The sequence below is a fragment of the Podarcis melisellensis genome, assembly GCF_964234715.1.
Source record: "Podarcis melisellensis genome assembly, chromosome: 3".
Lineage (NCBI taxonomy): Eukaryota > Metazoa > Chordata > Lepidosauria > Squamata > Lacertidae > Podarcis > Podarcis melisellensis.
In genome coordinates this window covers 38,001,583-38,026,651 of record NC_138530.1, presented here as the reverse complement: position 1 = coordinate 38,026,651, position 25,069 = coordinate 38,001,583, and the positions used below count along the sequence as shown (strand labels likewise).

Genomic DNA, 25,069 nt, shown 5'->3' with positions numbered 1-25,069 from the left:
TGCAAAAGACTACGGAGACAGTGAAGGCACAGAAGTATTTGCACATGTTGGCATGAAGGGACAGCGTTGACTTAAGGGGTGGCCTAGATTGTGCCTTAAGAAATCTGGAAAGCTTCCTGCAAGTGAAGACCTCATCTGAGTCTCTGCCCTGATAGCAAAGCACCCAGAACAGGACATTAACAAGGGACACCCAAGTCCGCTGTGGGGAGGTACTAGGCAAGGCACCACCACTCCACACAACCCTTTAGAAACCTCCTTATAAGCAGAACCTAAATCTTGTGACCGTTTTTGTGCTTTTATTAGGCATGGCCTTCAAGCCTGCTGTTCTTCAGTCACAAGGTTCACATACATTCATACTTTATTTATAGCAGTAGCTTAAGCAGTTGTCTAGCTTGATCAAGACTTTGCACCACTGGAACTTGTTTCGAGGTTCCTTTACTGGAATACGGCAATGGGAGTTGGAAGCTGTCCTCTTTGCGCAGCGGTTGAAGTCTCTGTTGATCAGGCATGAGGAGGAGGCCACTCCATATACTGGAGGGACATCAGCTGGCGCCAAGGGGTGGTGCCAACACCAAGGTTCTGCTTCTTCAGGACAATTGTGGCAGGAACAGGGCAAGTTTCAAATCAAAATTGCCTTCCTGATAAGGGATCGTCCTCTGGGTAGAGCGTAGGGCAGTGCTTGACCCATTTTGTTTCAAGTGGGAAGGGACAAAGGTGAATAAATAACCTCCGACTCCTCTAATTTGAACTTCATGGCGTTGGTTTCTGAAAGTGCTTGTTTTGTAGAACAGCATGGTGTGTTTTGAGCTGCCTTCCCCCCTGCGCCTAATATGACACAGCAGACGAGACTAATGAGACATGTAATTAACAGTGGGTATTCTAGCTCAGAACCTCCTTGGCTGCTGGCATAGAATATTTCAGAAAGATTTTATTATAAGACCTGACTTCCTCTGATGTTAGTCAATATTATTTGAGGGCAATTGGTAGGGGAAGTATGAACACTGGGGTAGAATGATTTCAGAAATGTCTATCCTCACTTAATTCACCTGCGCTACAGCTAATTTCTGTTGTCGTAGGGCTAGTAAATGGTGTTAGTAAAAGATCTAATGGCCTCTTATGGGGTCAAGTTTTTTCCATTGCGAAGTACACTAGCTGGGGAGCCCAGCTCTCCCAAGTCATTTCAAGATCTGTTAAAGGCCGCATGCCTGACACTAATGAACATTATAACAGCTTAATTCCAGTATTGGGGAATGGACTCTTGGTAAGTTCAGATCATGGAAGCCCATTAGAAAGACTGGGCCTGGATAATGCAACCTGCTGTTGTTGCCTGTTCTCATACCAGCCCATGGGTGAAGGTGGTAAAAAATGTCTTGCTGAAAGGAATGTTTACACAATGTGTTCTGTGAAGCTGTGTACCATTTGTGTTTGTTCCTCTTCCCTTTTTGTCTGTGCATCGCCAATACAATCCTTATAATTCAGAAATGTGCTGTGTTCTTGGCTTAGATGAATTTCCCAGAGCTCTGCTGTGTATACAAAGTGGCCTAAGGAAGGGAGGGTAAAACTGCTCTGGCTTGAACCCTTCGTAAAGAAATAGTAAGAGAGAGACTCTGAGTATTAATACAGCCATGGACATAAGCCATGGACAATACGCTGTTGGCTTCCATGAGACTGTAGCTCTTTTCAGCTCTGCCTGGCAACGTGTGCCCACCATACAGACATTATCAGGATTTATTATCAAGCTCATTTTGATCAGTGGAAGATGGGCCATTCCACGAGTCCCATTATTATAAACATATAAACCAACACAGCCTTCATTCTTGGTGCAATTATTTCCTAGTCACAGCAAAGAGGCAGAAGATAGATCCTCTTCCAAGCGGGAGGATGGTATTTATTCAAATTGTGGAATTAGTTTATTTGCCGTTTGCCAACCCCAGGAAATTCTTCTGCCCTGTACTACTCCCAGATGCTCCACCTATGCTGCTCAGTGGGAAAGGAAGGCATTGAGGACCATGGAAATAGGACGAGAGAGAGAGGCTTGGTGTCTATTGAATGGGGGGAATGGGAGAAAAGCTTTGCAGTGGCAAAAGTTTCATTTTCAAAATGCTTGAGCTATTGAAACAATCTGAGGGACTGATTACACACAGGTGGCTTCTTAAGAACAGGAAATGGCAGCATTACTGATTATTCACCACAGAATAACGGGACGGCTCCAACCATACTTCAGCCTCTTCTCCAAAATTTTCCTCATACTTCAACAGCAGGGACTGCCGAGGCCATTATGATTTGGAGGTGTCTAGAGAGCACTGGCTTGGAAAGCCGATCACGCCCTCGAGACAGTCTGGTGAGGGAAAGAAGAGGTTATCACAGTCACGTCATGAGGGGATCTCTGCAGAATCTGCTACATCGTCCAGCAAGTGTAAATAACGACAAGCAGCAGCACGAGGGCCACTGAGAGGGCTGCATTCTTGCGGTTTTCATGGCGAAGTGCTTTCAGTTCTTTCTCTGAAAAGAGAAAAACACAGGTGCTACTTTCGTCTCAAAATCACCCACAACCTCTGTTTGGGGGAAATCAAGTTTTCTTGCTCCAGTGTCTCGCCATATTAGTGAGCCTGGTAAAAACTGGATTTTAGACCTCTCCCAGACAGCCGCTCATCTAAGACAGGCCTGTTCCATTTCTTTTAGTGCCTCTATTGTGGAACTGGCAGTGTTAAAGCCTTCTAATGTTCTTTAAGCTATTGCCTTAAACATTTTTATTTTTTTTTAGAATGTGGTTGTGTTTCTCCATTATAAGTAGATGTGCTCTCCCTCTCTCAGCTGCATGCCTTACCTGCAGGTGGATAACTCTTACAAACAGAAGCAACGTATTACAGAGCCTGACATAGAAGAAGAACAAGCCTGGATAGGGGCATGGCAGAGTCTAGAGGCCTTGTTATAAAGCACTGTCTGAGCTTTCATTTTATCGCTCTGCCTGAAGTTTTCGTAAATTTTACAAAGGTAGAATAAAATAATCTCTCTTTTAGAGGGGGAAACTCTAGGTGCATAAAATATCCCTCAACCTGCTGCATCAACCTGACTTTTGCAATCAGCCTGTGGCTTCAGCTTAATCCTGTTACGGATAACTGGAGAGCAGAAAAAGGAAAGCAGTTCTTGCACAACCACCAAATGTGGTCTCTCATTTAACCCATAGAATGATTGCAAAAGGAATTATGATGGCGGGATTGCTTTGGTTTGTGAGAATAAAAGTTACGTCTCAGCAGCATGCTCATTGAATTCAGATCCCAGATGGTTGAAATGTAGCTTTTTCTTAGTCCAGCTGCTTAGGAGGTAGGATAAGGAGCTTAAAGGATATTCACAAATCTTTATATTCCTACTCAAGGTTCTTAAAGGAGGTCCACAAATCTTTTTAGAGTCCTGCTTAAGGTTCTTATGAAGCCTTGAGTTTTAAGCCTAGTTTTCATAAACTTGCTTGCAGAAGAGCTCTGTGTAACTCAAAATGCTTGCTATGTAGTCCTAAAACAATTACATGGCGACATATGAGCTGGCTTTACTGACACATACAAACATTGTACTTCAATCCACCTCTGTGTCATTGAACGTATTGAGCCAGTGGAAACCTGCTGCTTCAAAAGGAATTACTAGTCGAGGCAGGAAAGTGCCTCTCTGCCTAACTATATGACTAGTTTGAATTATGGGATGAGAAACTGCGGTCCGAGGGACTGGATGCAACCCTCTCAGTGTGGCTCTAGTCAGACTGCCTCTCACTGATCCTGCTCCAGTATCTTAGCTGGAATGTTGTTCTGAGCTGCCTTACTGCCTGGATGGCGATGTGTGTGGTGTGAATTTTGTGTGGCTAGAATGTAGCCTACTGTGCCAAGGCAGGAGTTGCATTCATTGCTTCTCCCAGTTTTGTCTCTGGCTTTGCCTATCTGTGGCCCCAGCTGTTTGGCTAAAGAAGGCGGAGGGTTCCAGGGGAATTTATGTTGCTTGCCAGCTTCTATGCAACTGTTCCCATCTCAGCCATTCCTAGACCTGAGGGTCCAGGCAATGTAGGAAATCTCAGCCTAGCACTGCCTCGTGGGGTGGTTGTGAGGATGAGGTATTCTGCCCTAAATTCCTTGGAGGAAAGGTGGGGTGTGAGTTGTAACATAAAGAAAGCTAGCTCCAGTTTAATTGAGAGCCTACTCAATAGCTGTGCTGCAGCTGCCTTGCTACACCAACCTTGGGCTGCTACACAGCAATCAAGCTTCTTCAGAGGCAATTTCGGCGCTTTTGTAATTTCTGCGAGAGGTTAGACCATAGCGACTGCTTATTTGACAACAGAATCATTGTCGCTGACTGCAGCGGCGGCAGAGGTCAGAGCGCAGCTCGGCGTGCGACTGCCAGAGGAGTATAATTTTAATGGGAAGTTTCAGGTGTTAATACGACAGCTCAGGCGGATGTCCCTTTGTATTTGCTAGCTCCCCAGGGAGACAGCTTTAACTGAGATGAGCCCATTGCATTAAAATGGGGCGGAAAGGTCTTCAGCCCTTGACTGGAGGCTAGTTCTCCCTGCATCTATGGTGCTCTTATGGGGCACTGCTCCCTTCACTGACCGACTGTGCATGCTGGCTATTTAGAAACAGGATCAACTACATCAGGAAGGCAGAGAAATATTTTAGATCAGGCATTGGGAGGAATTTTCCAGTTGTGTTCTGTGGCAGGGAGGTGGTGAAATGTTTTTCTAAGAGTCTCTCAGGAACCTATTATGGATAATAGTGGAACAACTTGGTCCTGGAAGCTGGGCCACATGATCTCATTGCATCCTTTCTAACACCAGGGACCCATTTCACCTGTTTAAGGTTTCCATTAAAATATAAAAAGGGAATAACTGCAGCCAAGTACAGCTCCCTAAAATAGTTTACTTGCATGCTACCATGCGCACGCATGCCAATTTCAACCTTTAGATGTACAACTTTGTGCAGTGCAATGTGTGAAGTGGCTTTCTGTTAGACCTGGTCCTGAGGTTATTTTCAAATCCAGAGGGTGGGCGAGATCTCTGGAGCAAATGAGATTTACAACAAGCCAGCAGGTGGCAGCACAACCTAAAGAGCGAAGGATAGATAGTGGGCTAATGAAGCAATTATCAGGGGCTTTCCTGACCACAAGCAGAGAGCGTGAGCTTTGAAGTAGCTCTCAGCCATAGTATCACCGACTAATGGAAGGGAAGCAGTAGTCTTGCTGCAAGGAGGGCTCCCTCTCTGCACCCTTTCTTTGAGACAACTAAGAACAAAGTTTGCAACATGGCCTAGCAGAAGTGCGAAGGAGGTTGCCGTACTAGGGTTTTGCTTTCTTGTATTTTAAAAGGTCCTAGAAGTACAGTCAGAAACCCAAGAAGCTAGACATTTTTAAAAATCACATTGAAAAAAAAACTATAGGAAGGAAGTATGTCACTTAGCCCCGGTGCTGATATGGCCAATAGCCACTTGCTGTCGCCATGATATTATACATGCAGCAATTTCAAGTACGATGTATGCTCTACTTGAGGAAATGCAGTCATGGAATACTAAGTACTGGGTTTCAAGGAATTGAGTTTTCCTGCTGTGGGGGCAAATAAGGGAAGGGCGATACTTTGGTTCCTTTCTCCAGCAACCAATAACCATATTCCTTGGTGCCAGGGCTTTAAAGTGGGGATGGCAATCTTTGTTTCTCACAATTAGACTGCCCTTGCCTTTCCTTGCAGCTATCCATGCCATTACTTTTTTGCCCCAAGATGCTGGACCATGGACCTACATGAGGCAGGGTTTACAACCACAGTCTGAAATGAACAGTCACTGTGCTGCTAAATGGCCAGAGCCTCCTTGACCAAAAGCTTTATCTAAACTCTTCCCCTCTGTCCCCCCCCCCATTATTTCTGGTGCATGTACATTCCCACCCTTCTTCAGAGACCCCACAAAAGCGACTCCTTAAGGGCCATCTTCTTATCAAGAGGCTACTCTGCATTTGATGCAGAACGTCTTTAATGGGAGTGCAAGCAACCTTTATTTTCTCACCAGGGGGCACCCAGAACTTGGAAGCCTAGCAATTGCAAAATTGCTTCCTCTTTTGTACACCAAACAAATCAAGGCCTGAAGAATTACATCATATATCAGCCAAGCCAGCAAAATGGTTAACGAAGCTATCGGCTCTCTCAATGAACAAGAGAAATGTCGCGATCTGACAAATTGTTTTGCATTCCTATTAGTAAAAAGCAGGATTTCTTTCAGGATGTGTAGGATTTGGCCTTACTCTTACTCTGAGGGTTAATTAATAACCTTGGCTTTATAAGGCTCCATTTCAGGGAAATTCTCTGTTTGAATGATGCAGATTTTTAAGTGTATGTGCGTGTGATATGTTCAGCAAATTCTAAAAATCGAAATCACCTTGGAAAAGAGGCTAAATGCATTTTAGATGTTTAGAGATGTTTTAGAGTTTAGAGTAACTTTCCCCCTGGAGCAGTGTAGTAGGTTGGGAGTGTCTGAGCTGGGAGACAGGAAGTACCTGCTTCAAATCTAACCTCAGCCATGCATTTCCTAGGTAACCCTAGGCAAGCAAACATCATTTATCTGCAGCCATTCTCCACTTCAACCCCACAAACGCAACCTGTTTTATGATCCACTTGCCCTGTTTTTATTTACCCATTGCTTTTCTGCTCTCATTTTACCTTTTCAAGCTGAAATAGTCAACATCCTTAATTTACACTGTTTAAATGGAAATGTATATTCTTGTAAAAATTAGGGGGTTTACTGCAGAATTCTAATACATAAATTCTGGCAAGGAGTGCTTGAACTCTGTTTCGGAAGGCATTTATGATCTCCGCATTAAAAAACAGTTTTCCATGAGCGTATGGGCAGCTGAATGAATTACTTTAGTTTCACAGCTCCTCCCTCTCGTGAGCCTGTGAATTAATGGTATGTCTTTGGGGAAAGCAGTTTCTAAAGTTACTCATTCCTTACCATAATTTTCAGCTTTGGTTGCTAGCAGATTTCTCTCTCTTTCCAGTGACTTTCTGCAAATATGTGAGAATGATTATTAGATATTCTGAAAGTTGTGCAGTGAAATAAAATCTTCCCCACGGCTGGCTGAGAGGGTACTCTGGCACCTAGACTATAAGTCCTCTGTAGTTATCACAAACTGTGTCTGGACTGTATCACTAAAGGTGGGCACCACTCATATGATATTTTTATTACATTTACATACCACCTTTTCTTCCAAGGAACTCAAGGTGGTATGCATAGTCCCCCTACCCCAGTTCATCCTCACAAGAACCCTGTTAGGCTAAGAGATGGTGACTGGCCCAGGGTCACCCAATGAGTTGAGGGCTGACTGGGGATTCAAACCCTGCTCTCCTAGGTCATAGTCCAGCACTATTAACCATTACACCACACTGGCTCTCTATGCAAAAACTGACATGGCAGGGAGGAGGGCTCTAGCCTAGCCTGCTTTGTTTGTTTTACATGCAGGGACTTCCATCATGTGACTCCCCCCATCTGCAGGTCTCAAGTATCTTCTGGGGCGGGCAGACTTCAGACTTGTGGGATCTACTTTATTTCTGCTAGAACCTTTACATGCCACTTAGACAGGCAGGTTTACGCTAGGTATTAAGCACCTGGTCAGATCAGGAATTTGTGATCAGTAAAAGAAGGAAGCTCTCAAATCCTTCTTGCTGACTGTTCTCCAATTGTTGTTTTTCAGCAATCAAATTCCAGTGGGAAAGCTTTTTAGGTTTTGCTACTGTTGAATCGTTGAGCGGCGGAAGCCCTTGCCAATCCGTGACAAATCACAAAGAGATCTGCCCTAGAATAGATACCACTGGTTCTGCTAGCTAGGGATGATGGGAATTGTAGTCCAACAGCTGGGGACCCAAGGTTGAGAAACACTGATCTACAGTATAGTGCAGATACTGGTTTACCTTATCTGCTGCCTGTGAATTATCCTCAAGTCAGCTCCCTTCCACAGGGCTCTAACAAACTGGGGGAGCTTAAATCAGCCTTTTGTAAATAACCCCACAAAAGTAACTAGCCTGTTGACTGTTGGCAGAGGAGGGACAGAGAGCTGCATTTCTGCACTGGGTGCAGAATTTAGCCTTCCCACTTGCTTCCATGCCATTCCAGCTACTCAACAGCATGCAACTCCTGGCTGCCTCCCAAAAGAGTGCTTAAATACTGTACACACATTTCCTCATTAGAAAATAAATACATCCTAAGAGGAGGATCCCTCTCGAAATATTATTGCCCTTTCTTTCCAAGTCTACTCATCTCAGTAAAAAATCCTGACTGCTTCATCCCAGATGAAGTTTCCAGTCTGCCACTTCTGAGCAGAAAATTGCAGAGTCTTGCATGTGGTTTAATGTTCAAGGGACATAAGCGCATCTGTTTCCCTACATTAGGTCATCTTGCCTGAATCTAGTAGAAGCCCTTACTGAACAGCTGCACTGCTTTTCCACATCACATCTTCTAAGAAGGGGAACAAATCTACAGCTTTGCATTGTTAGCTGCACAACATGATTAATTAATCCATAGTTTAAAGCACAAGAACAAAACAAATTGCCTGAAAGTAGCACCTGCAGCAACAGTACGGTTCCAATAACAGCGGAGAAGACATGCAGCAGCCACTGTGTGGCTAGAAATCAAGAGACGCCAGCAAATTGGCTGCTGGTTCCGAGCAGGCTCTGTGGTGTAGTTGGGGAAGGCAGGGGGCCTAATAGGGTTTGTTTCCCTCAGAGAGTAAAGCACAAGACAGGGTGTAAATAGAGCCAAAGTAGACTGCAGAGCGAGTTAGGGGAAGAGCACAGAATGTGTTCATGTTGGGAAGGGCATGCAGAGAAGGACTCTTAGAAGTACGTCAAAGGAGGAAGAAAGGGGGACACCAGCCAGGGTGGGGAGAAATCTAGCCAATTCTAAAGCAGCTGTTGAATGGCTACTGTAGAAGACAAAAGGCTGGCAAAATTGTATTGGGGGCTTTGAGGATCAGAAATAAATGGCGCCAACTTCTTAGCAATTTGTTCATAAGCATCCAAATTAGCCAGTCCCTCCTCTTGTTTGCTGCCATCCCCCTCCTTCTCGCCCAAGATTCTCTGGGTGGTCCAAAAAGAATTTATCAAGGAAAGCTGATAAATTAAGAGCATACTGAGGCTCAGAGTGCACCCTCACAGGCTACACCACAAACAAAAAGCAGCAAAGGGCAGGCTTCAGTTTGTTCAAAATTGTCTCTTTTTCAGAGCAAACTGTAGCTGGGGGATCTCATTAAATCTCTGCTCTGTCCAGAGCTGTTTGCAATCAGCAAACTTCGCCCACCAGTGGTTTGCATGAGCAACAGACACTTGCAGTTCCATGATGCATGAATGAGCTCTTTGAATTCCCACTAGTACCTTCCCTCAGGAGTCAGTTCTTCTCTCCGTAGCTTAAAATCCAACTCTTCCAAGTTCTCTCTGCACTGGGACAGCTTCTCCTCCAGGGTATCTATCTGAAACACACATAAAACAACACCAAGAATGTATGACTAGACTCTTCACCAACCGCTCAAAATGCCCACCTTGGGTTTGACTGGAGACTTGAAAAATGTTTCAGTTGTCCCACCCTCCAACAGAAAGAAGCAGGAGAGACAGCTGCAGATTGTATTCTTGGGCTGTTAAAGCAACAGGCAGAGCCTCTTTGTTGCTACTCACCTCTTAAAAACACACATCTCAAGTGTCAAAAGCAGGGCAAAGAGGTTCACCTTCAGCATTCACCAAAAGCTGTATTTTGAAGGTGCTTTGTGGGACACACCTTTGTGGGAAGAGAAAATTCCCCAACTTAGGGGCTGCTGCAGAGAAGGCCCTCTCCTGGGCCGCCACACCCTCCCACAGTGAGCTTCTGAGGGTGCCAAGCAGACACCCTCTGCCAATCTTGACGCCCAAGAGGGTCTGTAGGGAAGGAAGTAGTCTTTTCCGGTATTAGAGCCTGAGTTGTTCAGGGCTTCCAATATAACGTAAGCTCCTTGAATTGGGCCTGGAAATGAACTGGCAACCTGTGAAGCTGTTTTAAAACAGGTTATATTAGATCTGAAGGGAACCTCAGTCAGCAATCTGGTGGTGAAGCTCTACTCAACATCCCTTCCTGCAAATGGGCCTGCAATGAAGTTGGTTGCCGATCAGGGCTTTAAAGACACTAACTGGTTAACATGAGGTTACTCTCCAGTAACAGGGACCACAAAACCCCCCTTTTACAAATGTGGCAGAGAGACACTTAGGCAGAGGATATCCGAACAGCAGGGTTAGCTTGCTTTATGGTGGGTCTCCAGTGCTGGGATCAATATGGCATAAAGGGGCAAGAAACATGTGGCTCTCATACTAAATATTAAAGGTGCCCCCCCAGCAAAATATTCCAAGAATTGCAGTATCAAGGGATAGGTTCGCAAAAGGTAGAAATATCACTTAAGATGCCCGATTCCCAATAAAACTGAACCTGAGATTGGCATTAAAATGTCATCTGTAGCTTAAAAAAAAAGTTACAGTATGTGATGCTTTGTATTGCACTGATAATTGCTCTGTAAGAAAAACAGAAGGCGCCATTCCTTGTCTAGCAAGAACAGATCCCAATCCAGCAAGGGGGAACAAGGCATAAAGAAGCAGGTTTGCACAAAGACAGAACTGATGGCGCTGAGGCTCCAATTCTTTGGCCACCTCATGAGAAGAGAAGACTCCCTGGAAAAGACCCTGATGTTGGGAAAGATTGAGGGCACAAAGAGAAGGGGACGACAGAGGACGAGATGGTTGGACAGTGTTCTCATAGCTACCAATGAGTTTGAGCAAACTGCGGGAGGCAGTGGAAGACAGCAGGGTCTGGCTTGCTCTGGTCCATGGGGTCACAAAGAGTCGGACATGACTAAACAACTAAACAACAACAAGAACTGATGGCAGTGCATATCTGGGTCTGCATTGGTATGATCATCCAGGCTGGCCTGACGTTTGACATAGATGAGAAATAAACATTCTTTTCCATGGACCATGAGTTGTGTGTGACTAGAGCAAAATCAGGGCAAGAGTATTCATTTGCCACCAGTACAGATTGGGACACAAATGTCTGCTGCTCAATTCCTCTCTTTTTAGCAAAATAAGTACTCTCGTTGCACTTCAGAAGCAATCACACACACACACTCATATCTGGATGGAGATCATAGAATTGTAGAGTTGGAAGGGACCCCGAGGGCCATCTAGTCCAGCCCCCTGCAATGCAGGAATCTCAGCTAAAGCATCCATGACAGATGGCCACCCAACCTCTGCTTAAAAACCTCCAAGGAAGGAGCTACTTAAAGAGCTACTTTCCATGTTAAGATTTAACATCACACCCACTGGCTTAAGATGAGGACATGAACATTCATAGCCAACACTTGGGGGGGGGGGAGGCAGCTGGAGCAAACCTTTGGAATGTAGATGTACAACTTCTTGAATTTTCTCCAGGAAATAAGGCACATTTGAGGCTATTTATATCTTAATGCAGCCATGTCTTCCAGAAAATGGAAAGTGGCCCAATGACTTGCCCCAGGTGAGGCAGGCAGATTAACTTGGGCAATTCCGAGTCCCAGGATACTTCTAACTGCCGTGATCATCTTGCATTCAGCTGGAGTTGTGGCAGGAAGCAACTGCTGGCTGCTTAAGATAGTCATCTAATTAGTCTGCTAATTTATTTTCCAGTAAAGTGGAGAGACAAGAGAGAGAGAGGGAGCAGCTGAAGTGCAAGGGAACAGGTGATGAAAGACTTAGGAGTATGGGAAGAATGAGGTCTGAACAAAGGAGGCCCCTTAAGGGAAAAGTGCCTTGGGGAATTCCCCCCTTCCCCAGCATCTCATTCTGAGCCCAGGGGAAATCTGTTTTGCCACCCTACGGGTAAAGCATCAGGAAAGAGTTTCCATTAGTATCTGGCAGAAACAATGTGCTCTTTGTGGAACATAGGAAGCAACTTTTCATGCTGTCCAACCATGGAGCCCATCTAAGCCAGTGCTGTCTACTCAGAATGGCAGCTGCTCCCCCAGGTCTCAAGCAACGAGGTCTTTCCCTGCCCTAAAACCTGACATGTTTTAAACTGGAGTTGCCAGGGATTGAGCAGGAGATGATCTGCATGCAAAGCCAGCTCTGCAAGCTACAGGCCCCTCCCCGTACAGGGGAATTGCAAGGAGAACTAGTACTGATGCTTGACATGGTTTTCCCATTAGCTTGTCAATCAGTACATGCTCCCTTCCCAGTACCCCTTTCCAGTGTGCATGGTAGGAAGCCTGGCTAAGAGAGGTCATGTGCCCATCTGGAGCAGCCCTTCCCAGTAGCCCACTGAGATGTGCTCAATACAGAGGATGGGGAGACCTTTCCCAGTCCTGCACCAACTCTGGTTGCTCATCCCAGGGCGGGGAAAGAGGGAAAGGCATCCCTTCGAAGAGTTGCACTGGGAAATCAATTCTACTGATCCCCTGATTAGCCACTTTATGGCTCAATTCTGGGCTAATTAGCAATCCTCACACTCTGCTCAAGGAAAGCAAGCAGCACCAGCCTCGGGCAAGGCAGAGGGAAGAAGGAAGGAATCGGGATGCAAGGGACCAATTTATGGCAGCAGAAACAGACTGGTATGAGGAAAATCGTATTGGCCTGCCTTTCATATGTGTTATAAGGATTATTGACATTATCTTTGTGAAGCACTTTGAAAAATTGAAGTGCAGTGTATTATTAGTCTGTCTACAGCAAAAGCACCTTAAAAACACAGCCCCCAAAACAGGTATGGGAAACCTTTGGCTTGCCAGGGGTTGCTGAACTACATCTCGCATCATTCCTGGTGACTGGCCATGTTTGCTGGAGCTGATGGGAGTTGTAGTTAGACAACATCTGGAGGGCCAAAGGTTCCTCACACCTGCCCAGATAACATTAGAAAAGCCCTGTAGGGTCAAACCAATGGTCCATGTAGGTCAGAATCCTACTATATGACTCTCACAAGCAGGGCTTGAGGGTAGTAGCTCCCTCCTTGTTGTTGGTACTGAGTGCCAAAGAGTCTCTGAAAATGGCTAATAATCTCAATTGGTCTATCCTCCTTGAATGTGTTCAATCACTCTTCTGCATATTTGCCTATTTTGAGAGCAGATGCATCCTGGGATATGTACCCCGTCTTTGGCCAAAATCAGAAACGGTTCACACAGAAGCAAGATGCCCACCTCTTAGCAAAGCTGTCTCTCTCTCCTGGCAAAGCAGCAGAAGAACAGGTTAAGCACCTCTCTTTATTTCAGCATTTCTATAGTGCTTTTTAGGCGAACCTCACACAAGAGTTTTCATTCAGTCATTTAAAACAACATCCATCAATAAAAATGACACCTTTCAACAAAAAGACAATGAAAACAGAACTGTGGGTGGTTGTGAACCAGATAAAACCATCAGTTGAGACTAAGGCACACTAAGAAGCTGGAGTAAATTAAAATGCATTTGCCTAGTGCTAAAAAGAAAGCAAAACCAGTGTCAGGCAAGTCTCTATATAGGGAGAGCATTCCAAAGATAAGGTATTACAACAGAAAAGACCCTATAGCACAAGCCCCCACCTACTTCTCTTCAAATGGCAGTAAGACCCAAAGAAGGCCCCTCTGAGAAGAATATTAATATTCAGGAGGGTTCATAAGGCAAGAGACTCTACTTGAGGCATCTTGGTCTTGCACAATAATGTGTCCTGGAAATGGACCAGAAACCAATCCATCTGTTTTAAGACTGACAAGATCCAAATTGGTAGTCTACCCACCATCTTTGTTTTGTACAACCTCCAGTTTCCAAATGGTCTTCAAGGGTAGCCTTGTGGACAATGAATGGCAATAGTCTCAACAGGACATTGCCAGAGTGTCAATAGTTGTGGGTAAACTATCTTTTTGTCTTAGGAGAATTTGCAGATGACTCACTCGCAAACCAGATCTTTAAGAGAGTACAACATACCACATGTCATACAATCAGCAGCATCTCCCATCTTGTCAGAATTGAGCTTCAGTTTATCCCAGCGCATTACCAATTCCACACACACTGTGACCGGCATTATAGAGTCCATGGAGGCTGGAAACAGAACACCTTACTGTTTGAGCTGTGACAAAAAAAGGAAGAATGGGAACCACCATTGCAAATTTTGTCCTGCACTTCAGATCCATTTCGGATTTTGAGATTTCTGAGGTGGGCAAGTTAGCTCAGGGACAGCCCACCTTTCAGCATTAAAGCTTTGATAGTTGTCCAGATGACATAACTGAATATTTGTGCAGAAGAGAAGAATATAGGCAGATGCAAGCCCAGCAGTGGCCTATACACACTTTAGAGGTGCATGAGACTGAATGCTGAATACATGGTAATTCAGGGGCATATTTCTTACTACAGTGGTAATAATCTTGCTGTAGATAAGGGGCAGTGGAAGAGTCAGGAGAGATAGAAATGGACAGGGAGGGCTGGAGTAATCGGAGCATTTGGGCAAGAATTACCATTTATTCTAAGGGTTGCTGAGGATGGAACTTCCCAAGGATCTCATATCTGTACAAAAATCACAGACTTTGATAAGTCAAGTCAAGTCAAGTACTTTATTACGGTCATAGACCAGCATAAACAAAACATATACATAAATAGCATAACAGTATGAATCGAGGCGAATAATTATTAAATAAATAGGAGCTAGAACCAGACGTAGATTTAATGGGGTGGGCTTCAGAAGTGCGGCTCTAATAATATGGGCCTTCAGTTTAGGATTGAATTGTAGCATAGATCATTCTTCGTCAAATATCTATCATGGCAGCGCAATATCTGGTGACTGAATATGTGACTTCTGGGCTCTCTTCCTGAGAACCAGACCAAGTTTTATTGTGGCAAAAGCCAGTGACACTAAACACCACAACAGTAAGGCTTTGATAAACAGTAAGGCTTCTGCAAGAACCCCCAGAGGATGCTCTCCACAGAGTGCTCTTTGAAACTGCTGAACACCTGAACCCTGGCGTAGATGGAAAGCATTTGCTCCCAGTAAGGAATGCTTAGAAAAGACAAGGCAGACTAGAAACGAGTGGAGGAACGGGAGGGGCAAGGAGGGGATCGCGACAGATGCTTCTTCCTGCAATATTCTTTTCCTGGCAGCTTCAGCCAAAGAATGAATGGGTCACGAACAAAACTATCCTATGCAAACCTACTCAGAGGAATTCATTCCATAGGGCTGTCTCCCAAGTAAGAGAGTGGAGGACTGTAGCATTAGATCCTAAATGGGAAATAAAGGAGAAGAATATGGAAAGTAGACATCATGATGATTCTCCCAAGCATTGGAGACGACCACCATTTTGGAGCAGGGCGAGAGATGCAAACAGATTATTGGAGGGAGGACTGCGTGTTGAGATTCCTGCACTAAATGGGGAGTTGCACTAGAAGACCCTCTGAGTCCCTTCCAACTCTGCAATTCTATGACTATGCTAACTTGTGTTCCTACCCTGCTTGCAATCTATTTTCCAGAAATCAAAAGGATTCTCCATTAACAAATGCTCAAGATAAGACCAGGCCTAGGGGTAATTATAGAAAAGCAAGCTATGATGCCTTTAGCTCTCCTTTAAGATGCCATAACTGATTAGAAAACATCCAGAAAAGGTCTTAACACTCTTTCCTGGTACCTGTGGGTTGGGATAAATAAGAAGGCCGAGAAGGATATTATTTGTATGTCCCAGCAATTTGATATAATAGGTTTGAAAGAGACTTGGCCTCATGAACTTAACCCTCCCCCTTACAGGGTTTTAACTCTTTTAGACAGCCAGCTGTTAAGAAATTTAAAAAGGGACAATGACGTGGGGGCTTACGTTCCTTTATATAGCTTGATTTAGCAGGGCAAGTTTGGATAGCAGATTTTGGAATTCAAAATGATGCTATTTTGCCAAAACAAATCAAAACTGAATCAGGGATCTTTCTTTTCATCTACCTTCCCCCTACTAATTGTCTGTCACTGACCACCAAACTTTGGTCAGATTTAACATCCCTGCTGGAACAGATCAGTCATAAATTCCTCACAGCATTTACTTCTTTGTGGGGATTTTAATGCCCAAATTAGAGCTACTGCAGAGGATCTCTTGCTATCTTTAGGCTTAGACTTCATTATTCTTTGGCAAGAAATATAAGGCACAGGGCCTGAAATTGTTAGAATTTGTATCCCGACATAATTTATATATCCTTCATGGGAGTCCTGTAGACATTTTTAAGGGTCAGTATACTGTACTTATTTGAACAAATAGGGTGGAAATGTTATCAACCACATTACAGTCTCTTCTTCATTATTCACTTTTAACAATAGGAATCAGCCACAAAACTATCAGCCAGTAAGACATCTCCTCAAAGCTATATGCACAGTATCTCCTTCAAAAATTATCAGACTGGTTACAAAGTAACAACATTACTCGTGAATAACCAGCTGAGTTCAGAGGAGGACACAGTGTTTTAGCCTGAACTGTATTCTAAGGATCATAGAATCTTAAGAGTTGGAAGGGACCCAAAGGTCACCTAGAAAACATACTAAGAACAATAAGAATATTTATGTGGCCTTTATTGATCATCATCATCATAATAATTTATTTTTTATACCCTGTTATACCCTGCCCATCTGGCTGGGTTTCCCCAGCCACTCTGGGCGGCTTTCAACAGAATATTAAAATACAATAGTCTATTAAACATTAAAAGCTTCCCTAAATAGGGCTGCCTTCAGAAGTCTTTTAAAAGTCTGGTAGTTGTTCTTCTCTTTGATATCTGGTGGGAGGGCGTTCTACAGGGCGGGTGCCACTACCGATAAGGCCCTCTGCCTGGTTCCCTGTAACTTGGCTTCTCGCAGCAAGGGAACCACCAGAAGGCCCTCACCGCTGGACCTCAGTGTCCGGGCAAAACGATGGGGGTGGAGACGCACCTTCAGGTATACTGGACCGAGGCCGTTTAGGGCTTTAAAGGTCTTTCTGCTACATTCGACTCTATTATCAGAATTAGATTGGGAGAAATTTCAAATTGCCAACGTTGATTGCAGAGTTCTGCTATTGATCCAAGAACTATGCAGCAACACATAAATGAGGGTCAGTGTAGGTTTAAATGGTGGTATGACTCATGCTTTTAAACTGTCACGAATGAAGCAAGGTTGCATTCTGGCTACCACTTTTTTCAACTTTTATATTAGCCAATTATTTTATATTTAGCCAACGGAAACTTCCCCCTCTCCAGTAATTAGGAACAGAAATGTCTCAATCATGATGTATGCAGATGATTTTGTGCTACTCCCTTTCCCAATGGGGCCTTTCCATACAGACCCAAGAAATTGCTTTCTGAAACCTTTGTTCACACAAGCAAGCAGGTACACCCTGGCAGAAGTGGTTTGTTTTCCACTGAGTGACAATAATAGCTTTGTAACACCCTCTGTGCCCTGGCTGCAAAAATAACAAAATAAAAGCAAATAAAAACAGAGAAAGGGGATTAGATAAAATTGCTATAAATTGTTGTGATTTAGTGGTTTGATTTGAAATCAAGCTGGATTTGAGTTTGTGGGTGTCTTTGGAAACCTCTCTCTTACATCATGGGTGTTGGCTCATATTATGGATGAATGGTGTGTATTGTTTTATTGGTAATGTCGCTGTGGGTTTGTCATGGCCTTTGGCTAAAACAATAAACTTATATTGTATTGTAATACCCATTAAAAAAACATGCTCAGGAGCCCTGACTGGACTGCAGGCTTCCAATAAACATGCGCCACTGTTTAAGGATGCATGTTTATCATTCAAAAGGCAATCTTTCTAAAAGGTGGGATTAAGAAAAATCAATTACTATTAAATAAAATAACATTCACAACATGTTCACAGCAAGAAATACTGGGATAACACCAATACATCTGCAGCAGACACAATTGCCATATAAAGTGTGCAGCTAATCTAAAAATTCTTATAATCCCACAAAGGCTGGGACACAAGAAGGAATCCAGTGGCATGGTATGTTGATTGTGCCATCAGGATAAGCATTTCCGCTTGCCTAATAATCAATCAATCAATCAATCAATCAATTAATTAGTATGCCACCCCTCTGACTGGGTTCGCCCAGCCAATCTGGGCAGCTTCCAACACAACATCAAACATTAAAAAATTCCCAGAACAAGGCTGCCTTCAGATGTCTTCTAAAAGTCAGATAATTGCTTATTTCCTTGACTTTTGATGGGACAGTGTTCGACAGGGCGTGATGGAATAACCCCTCTCTCCTCCCCCTGCAGGCTATTCAGAGTGTTCTCCTGACACCCCACAGCCAATTTTGGGGGTGCCAGGGGAAGGGGGAGCCCTGTTATGCTCATAGGATTCATTAGTTGAACCATACCCAGAGTTTCCTAAGACATATTTGATATCAAACACCACTCCAAAACAGTAAGGACTGCCCTCATAATCAATGCACTCTTGCATTCCCCAGTTCAATGCTACAATATGCACTTTAAGAGAGGATGGGTAGCCCCTGCATACTTGACAAGCAATCTGCATAAAGTGCCAAAGCCAGAGGCATCCCCTCGTAGGAAGTACACCATCAGGCATAATGCCCACTTCTTCTGAAATTTGGATTCACTTGAGGGAACTCTGGAGACTTCCCAAAACACAGAGGCTTGGGGTTGGGAAATAGATGTCAATCCAAAGAGACACAGATGCTTATTACTGATATTTATTTATACTGTCTCCGGGTGCCTTAAAAACAGAAGGTTGGCGTTTTGATCTGGGCTGAATTTGCTGGTCTTTTTATTTTTAACAAAATAAACCAATTTTGTAATGAGTTAATCAAACCCATTCCTCCTTGCTGGAAGGCTGCAAGCAGTTTTGAAGAAGTGGCATCCGGCCTCTATCTTTGTAAATTCCCTAATTAAGATCCTGGCACTCGGCCACATAACACACACACACTGACATCCAATGGAGTAAGATAATGAGGCTTTACACCTCCTGACCCTCATTAAACAGATCAGAGCCAAAACGAAAAGGGGGACGGTGGCTTGTGAGAAAATGACAAATGGAATCATCTTCCTGCTAAGCAGATTTATTTCAGTATTTGTAAGCCGCCTTTCGATATTAGCAAGGTGGCTCAAAACTTATTAAAAGATAAAATTTCATTATAAAACATTCCAACTTATCACCTACAAAATAAAAATAATAAACAATATAGCAATATTATAAGAGCAACAGTGAAGCAATTATCAGAGGAACAAAACAGTGTATTTTACAAAAAAAAAACAAGCAGAAAAACTAGAGAACCAAACTTTTTTTTAAAAAAAAAACCCAGTTTGATAAACACTGGCTATTTGTCATAACAGCTGTCATGAATCTCCAGGATCAGAGGCACCAGCCCACAGAAAACCAGTCACAGCCAGAGGGTTTTCATTCTTAATTTGTTTTGTGGGCTTCCTGGACACAGCTAGGTTGGCCACTGTGAGAAGCAGGGTGGTTTTCTAGATGGACCTTTGGTTTGAGTGACCCAGTAGGTTATCAACTGTATTTACAGAATATCGATAAATGGGGATACTTGTCCTATGTAACCTGCCAGCAGCTTTCCCCCTCCACAATGCATGCAGTATTTGTAAGATTCAAGAATTATAACAGGAGGCTAAAGATAAGTGTCAGAAAACAGCATCCAAAATGGGCACACTTTTTATTTCTCCACCTCCATCTTCAGGGCACATTTCAGTATGGTGGTACCTTGGTTCTTGAACGTAATCCGTTCCGGAAGTCCGTTCAACTTCCTAAAAGTTCAAAAACCAAGGCACGGCTTCCGATTGGCACAGACACCCCAGAAACAATAGCTGACAGCTGCATCAGACATTTGGCTTCTGAAAAAAGCTTGCAAACCAAAGCATTTACGTCCGGGTTTGCGGTGTTCGGGTTGCGATTTGTTTGTCAACTAAGCCGTTCGAGAACCAAGGTTCCACTGTATTGATAAGGAGACCATCAGGGCTAGCTGCTTGGGCAGTTCATTTAATTATGGAGACACCATACATTTGAAGCACATATCCTTCAGCTGGGAACTGAAGGATAAACTATGGTTCCCAGGATTCTCTTTTGGGGTGGGATGGGGAGATGTGCTTTAAATATATGGTGTGTACATAGTCTTTGTCTCCCTGACTAAGACATCCTTTTCCTATTCTACCATTGTGCCTCATAAAAATAGCTTTTGTTTCTGCTACTGGGATGAGAAATGTGCCGGAGTGAAAGAGCCACCTGCAAAATTCCAAGAAGTATTTGAAAATCTGGCTGCAACACTTGTCAGCGCTACTCCATTGTTCTTTTTTCGCAACAGCCTAGATTTAAATTAGCCTGGTTCCTTAAATAGGGAGGGAAAAATGATCTACTGAAAACACAGCTGAGGCTAGTGGAACATGCTGTCTTGGGGGTTTGTAGAATTTTCATTACTGTAAACATCTATCAAGGCTATTAAGAGAGCCATTGGATCCCAAAGAATAATGCCAACGTACCTCAACCAATCACCAGTCTCTTGACATGACTGACAGTTGCGAGGGCAAAGGGAGTCAAAGGCTAGAGGAATGTATGCAATATGGTGCTCTCCAGAGTATAATGGGGTAAGTCTTTGCCCCAAGACAAGTGGAGAAGGAGGAAGAAGAGTCCTTTTTCAAGTACTGAATCCCCCCTCCACCTTCCAGTTGTCTGTTCTTATTGAAACAATCCGCCCAGAAATGAGTGCTGTCTTCAAGGAAGCCCTAGCCAGAGCCAACTAGAGCAGAAAAGTACTACACACTCTGTTCCTGTTAGTGAATCTTAATACAATAATGTATTTTTGGTCACAGTGCTTACATGGCCCACATGCGGCAGCCTCAAAATCCTGCTGGCTGGTGCTCTTGGCTGGCCATACACGTTAATTTTTAAGTACTCGCTTATGATGCTGTCACTTCCTATTTCAACAGACTTATTTTTGTTTGACTGCCTTTTAAGAACACAGTAATTTTTAACCCCAATGCACCTTTAATCTGCAAGTAAGAGGCGCAATGTCTCCGCCGAATCCTAAACTGTGATGAAAAGGTTAACTCTAAACGTTAGTGCAAACTAGATTTTTTGGGGTCAATGCAAACATGCACCATCTATTGGTGTTAAAAGAGTGAGCTAAAGCCCTCAAACAGCAGGTGAATGCTGCTATTCTAAATTATCTGAGAATACCTATATGAATAAATTGTTGCTGGGGAAAAAAATGCCATATTACCGGTACCTTTCTCTGCAGAAAAATGGACAGAGAAAGGTTTTTCTCTCTTTCTCAGAGCACTAGAAATATAAAAGATGCCAAGAGAATGAGATGGAGAACAGTGCCTCCAATGCCCATTTCAAGAGGATACCATGGTACCAAAAGCCAATGAGAGCTCTAGTAAGGACAGCAGGGTGACCAAGGCAGATTTAGTTCCAAACCAGGGTCTGAACCAGATTGAAATGGGTCAAGATAATCCGTTTCTTCCAGGAATGTCTACAGCATCACCACAACCCTCTTGAGTTCCTTGCCCCCCCCCCGGGATATGTGTATTAGCAGCTTTTGGGGTCTTCAGCAGGCCAATACTCCCTTTCCCCCCACCCTCCAAACTGACATCTCAACATTTTGTACATATCGGAAGCTCACAGGTCCTTAAGAGGCTGTTGTTAAAATTTTCATTAATTTACAAACTTATATTCTTCTGCATATGCAGAGGGTTCCCCAACTATGTAGAAATCATTTATCTTATTTTTGTGTGACCCAATTTCACTACCAAACTGATAGCCACTTGACCTCAAGTGCTATCAACCTACCAAGTGCGCACGGTTGGTGGAGGTGAAGATTGTAAGGACTACAGGATTGCTGTGATATTTAAGTTACCATAGAATTGTAGAGTTGGAAGGGATGCCAAGGGTCATCTAGTCAGTCCAACCCACTGCAATGCAGGAATCCTGCCCACAGCCAGACACAGTGGCCCATTGTGCCACTGGGGGCTTCTGTGTATATACTGCCACATGTTAGATGATAGTGGACATGAACCATTATCATGTTTATGTGTCTGACTACTCAGTGGGATTTGGCTATTCATGCTCTGTGCAGTTAGACCGAGCGACAATTAGGAGCCCATATTTCAAACAGTATTTGATATGTAATAAATTGTTTATTATATAGAGTCCACTCTACCAGCCAGTTTGTGCACATTGACACTCAAATTAAACTCAGATTTTAACCATTGTTTCTGGGTGATACAAGCAGAATATGCATTGAAGAAGGAAGCAATTCAGCTCACAGCAGGGCCCTCTGGCAGATTTCCATGCAAAGAAGGAAAGTGTTTGCCACTGAAGGTACAGCAGAACAGCCTGAGCCACTGAAGATTAGTGGAGCTTGAGGTCCTATATCCCAGGATTTCCCATTTGCCAACGTTTTGTTGCACTGCTCAGATCAGCAGATACTTTTGATTAAATCAACACATCATTGCCTCTGAACAGGGGGAGTTTTAATAAGCTCTAAATAACTGCAGAGACAGAGTTGAAGACTTTGCAACATGGGGAAACAACAGCAGTGAACAACTCTGGAGAGAGTACGGTATGCAAAAGGGAGGAAGGGATGGGATGGAAACACTGAAAGGGCAGAACCAACAAATTCTAAAAGCCATTTCTCATCCTGGCTTCTTAGGCTGGAGTTGGAGGGGGTGGGCAGGGAGGAAAGAGAGGGAATGGTGACTGAGCCAAGCAAAATGGTGGCGGTGGGGGGGGACGGACAGTAATGCCTAGTAACACTGGGGAAATTGCAAGGTGCCTTGTCACCCAAGCATTGATTCAGATATTGACCATGGCTCTTCACAACAAATATTAGGAAATTTCAATATTTCTCCTCCACCCTTGGCTCAGTCATATGCAGTACTTTCCACATTATTCTCTCCAAATTATTTCACTACACAGAAAGCACATTGAACTGAAAGCCAAGGGACTAAACAGCAGAATAGGAAGGATGTGTAAGAAGTGAAGACATTACACCTCCAAGGCCAACTGCAAAGGCGGAGCAGATATGAACGGCAGCTAGCATGGCAAGCACCCTCAGAGATGGTACCAAGCCAGCTAGAAAAAGCTAGGGATCTGTATTCCAGTTGCACCTTCCAACTAATACCACCACCTTTCCCAAAGAAGGTGAATTTTATACAAGGACACTGATAGTGAGCTAGGATAGTTATAGGTTTCTCCTTCACCCTTCTCCCACTAACAGGTAAGGGAGGAAGGGAAAGAGTTTATCAAATAAAGTATTCTCCCCTTTTGCCAGTAATTCAGAATTAAAGTTCCAGCATGTCGGAACTAAGGTTCCAAAACCAGAAGTCAAATTATTTGCAGCAAAAACAGCAAAGGCTTAGATTTTATGTGGACTGCATCAGGTGCATGAAGTGCTATGCCAAGGAATAAATAAGGTGCAGAAGTGTTAAAGATCCTGCACTTGAGACACCGGTACAGTGATTAGACTATCAGCCTAGAACTGGGAAGACCTGGTTTCAAATCCTCACTTAAACAGGAAGCTCATTGTGTGATTTTGGCTGAGCCTATTTCACAGAGTTCTTATGTGGATAAAATGGGCGAGGGTGTGAGAAAACCATGTACATCACCCATGGCTTCTACAGAAGGGCAACATAAAAGTGTAACAAGTAAACAATTTAGGATGCTAATTAGTATAATAGGCTGGAAAGGCTGTACCAATTAACTTTCTGCCTGCCACATTCTCATTACACCTTTTCAAGCTCTAGCCATACCAACCAGTGTTAGAATTAGCCAGGCGCCAGGCACGTTTTGCAACTGGCATGTATGCAATTGTGACTATGTGGAGATCTCTGGATGCCAGGGTGGCGACTGGGGAAAGCAAAATGTCACCTAGAGAAGGATCTGAAATATTTTCCTTGAAGCTTGAATTCGTTTTATTCTGGATTGTTTTATTTGATGTTTTGATGTGTTGTAAACCACCTTGAGATTTGTTCTTAAATAAAATAAATAAATAATAATAATTTCAACTGCAGGTAAAAAATGGTGCCTGGACATTCCATTGTGGCATTTGATCATCACAATAACCCTGGAAGGCAAGCTAAGGCTAAGACATGACATGATAAGCTTACACCAATTCCTCTCTCCCCTTTTACACAACTATTCAAAGATGCAAGAGCTCTGTCCTTTCTTGCAGCTGGTCACCCTACCTGATATGTATCAGGTCCTAAGAATAAGAGATACAACACCTAATGTACAACAGCATAGTTTAAAGAGGCTTTTGCTACAGACACCCATCTATGTCCGTTGCTTATTTGCTTACTTATTACATTTCGATGTTGTCGCTTCAGCTTTAAGTCGTAACATAGAGCTTGACCACTGAGCTAAGCATGCTCACGGGCACTCACAACAGTGTGGTTGGTTGAAGAGGCGTGCTTTGGTCAACTATTCAGCGCAATCTAATATATCCACAATTATTTCCTGCAGACATCCCTCTCCACTCCTTACTTTGGGACTACACGTCCAAGGACCTTAAGGCAGTGTGCGTGCTCCTCTTCCATTTTATCCTCACAACAACCCCACGGGGTAGGTTAGTGCAACACGCTTAGCCACTACCGCTCCCCATTCTAGCACCAATTTCTCTTCCCATCCTATATGCATCTCCCCCCCTCCCAAGGCTGACCCATTTGTAAAACCCGCTCCCGCTGCCCCGCCCCATTCACGCCCATCCCCTCTGCCATCTTTCACGGACCCTTGCCACGGCCTCAGTAAGGTGCTCCCCCCCCCAAAAAAAAGCCCCCTTCTCCTCCTGGTTGCCCGGACAACGTGCCGCTCTCCTCACCTCCTGAGCTACGCCCACGCGCTCTCCCTGCTTCTTAGGCATTTTCCCCCTCCACGTTGCACAGGTGGGCTGCACATGCGCACAGCTTTCCTCCTCCTCCACCTCCCTCCTGAGTCAGGCGCGGAATGGCCACATAGGCTTTCACTCAAGCAAGGGGGCGAGGATTCGAGTAGCCTCCTCAGCCATCTTTGTCTCGGGTATTCCGGTCCTTTCTCTCCGCTTTCCATCGCGCACGTGCAGGCCGCCATGTTT

At 44.0% G+C, this 25,069-nt stretch overlaps 1 protein-coding gene across 1 annotated transcript; it reads right to left on the bottom strand.

Annotated features, from left to right (window-relative positions):
* Positions 1-276: 276 nt before the first annotated feature.
* CCDC167 (coiled-coil domain containing 167) lies at positions 277-24,947 on the bottom strand. Its single transcript, XM_081904577.1, has 4 exons — positions 24,818-24,947; positions 9,386-9,480; positions 6,972-7,024; positions 277-2,502 (listed from the first exon to the last, which is right to left on the bottom strand). The coding sequence occupies exons 1-4, from the start codon at positions 24,857-24,859 to the stop codon at positions 2,399-2,401; spliced, it is 294 nt and encodes a 97-aa protein (XP_081760703.1). The 5' UTR covers positions 24,860-24,947; the 3' UTR covers positions 277-2,398.
* Between the last annotated feature and the right edge of the window lie 122 nt (positions 24,948-25,069).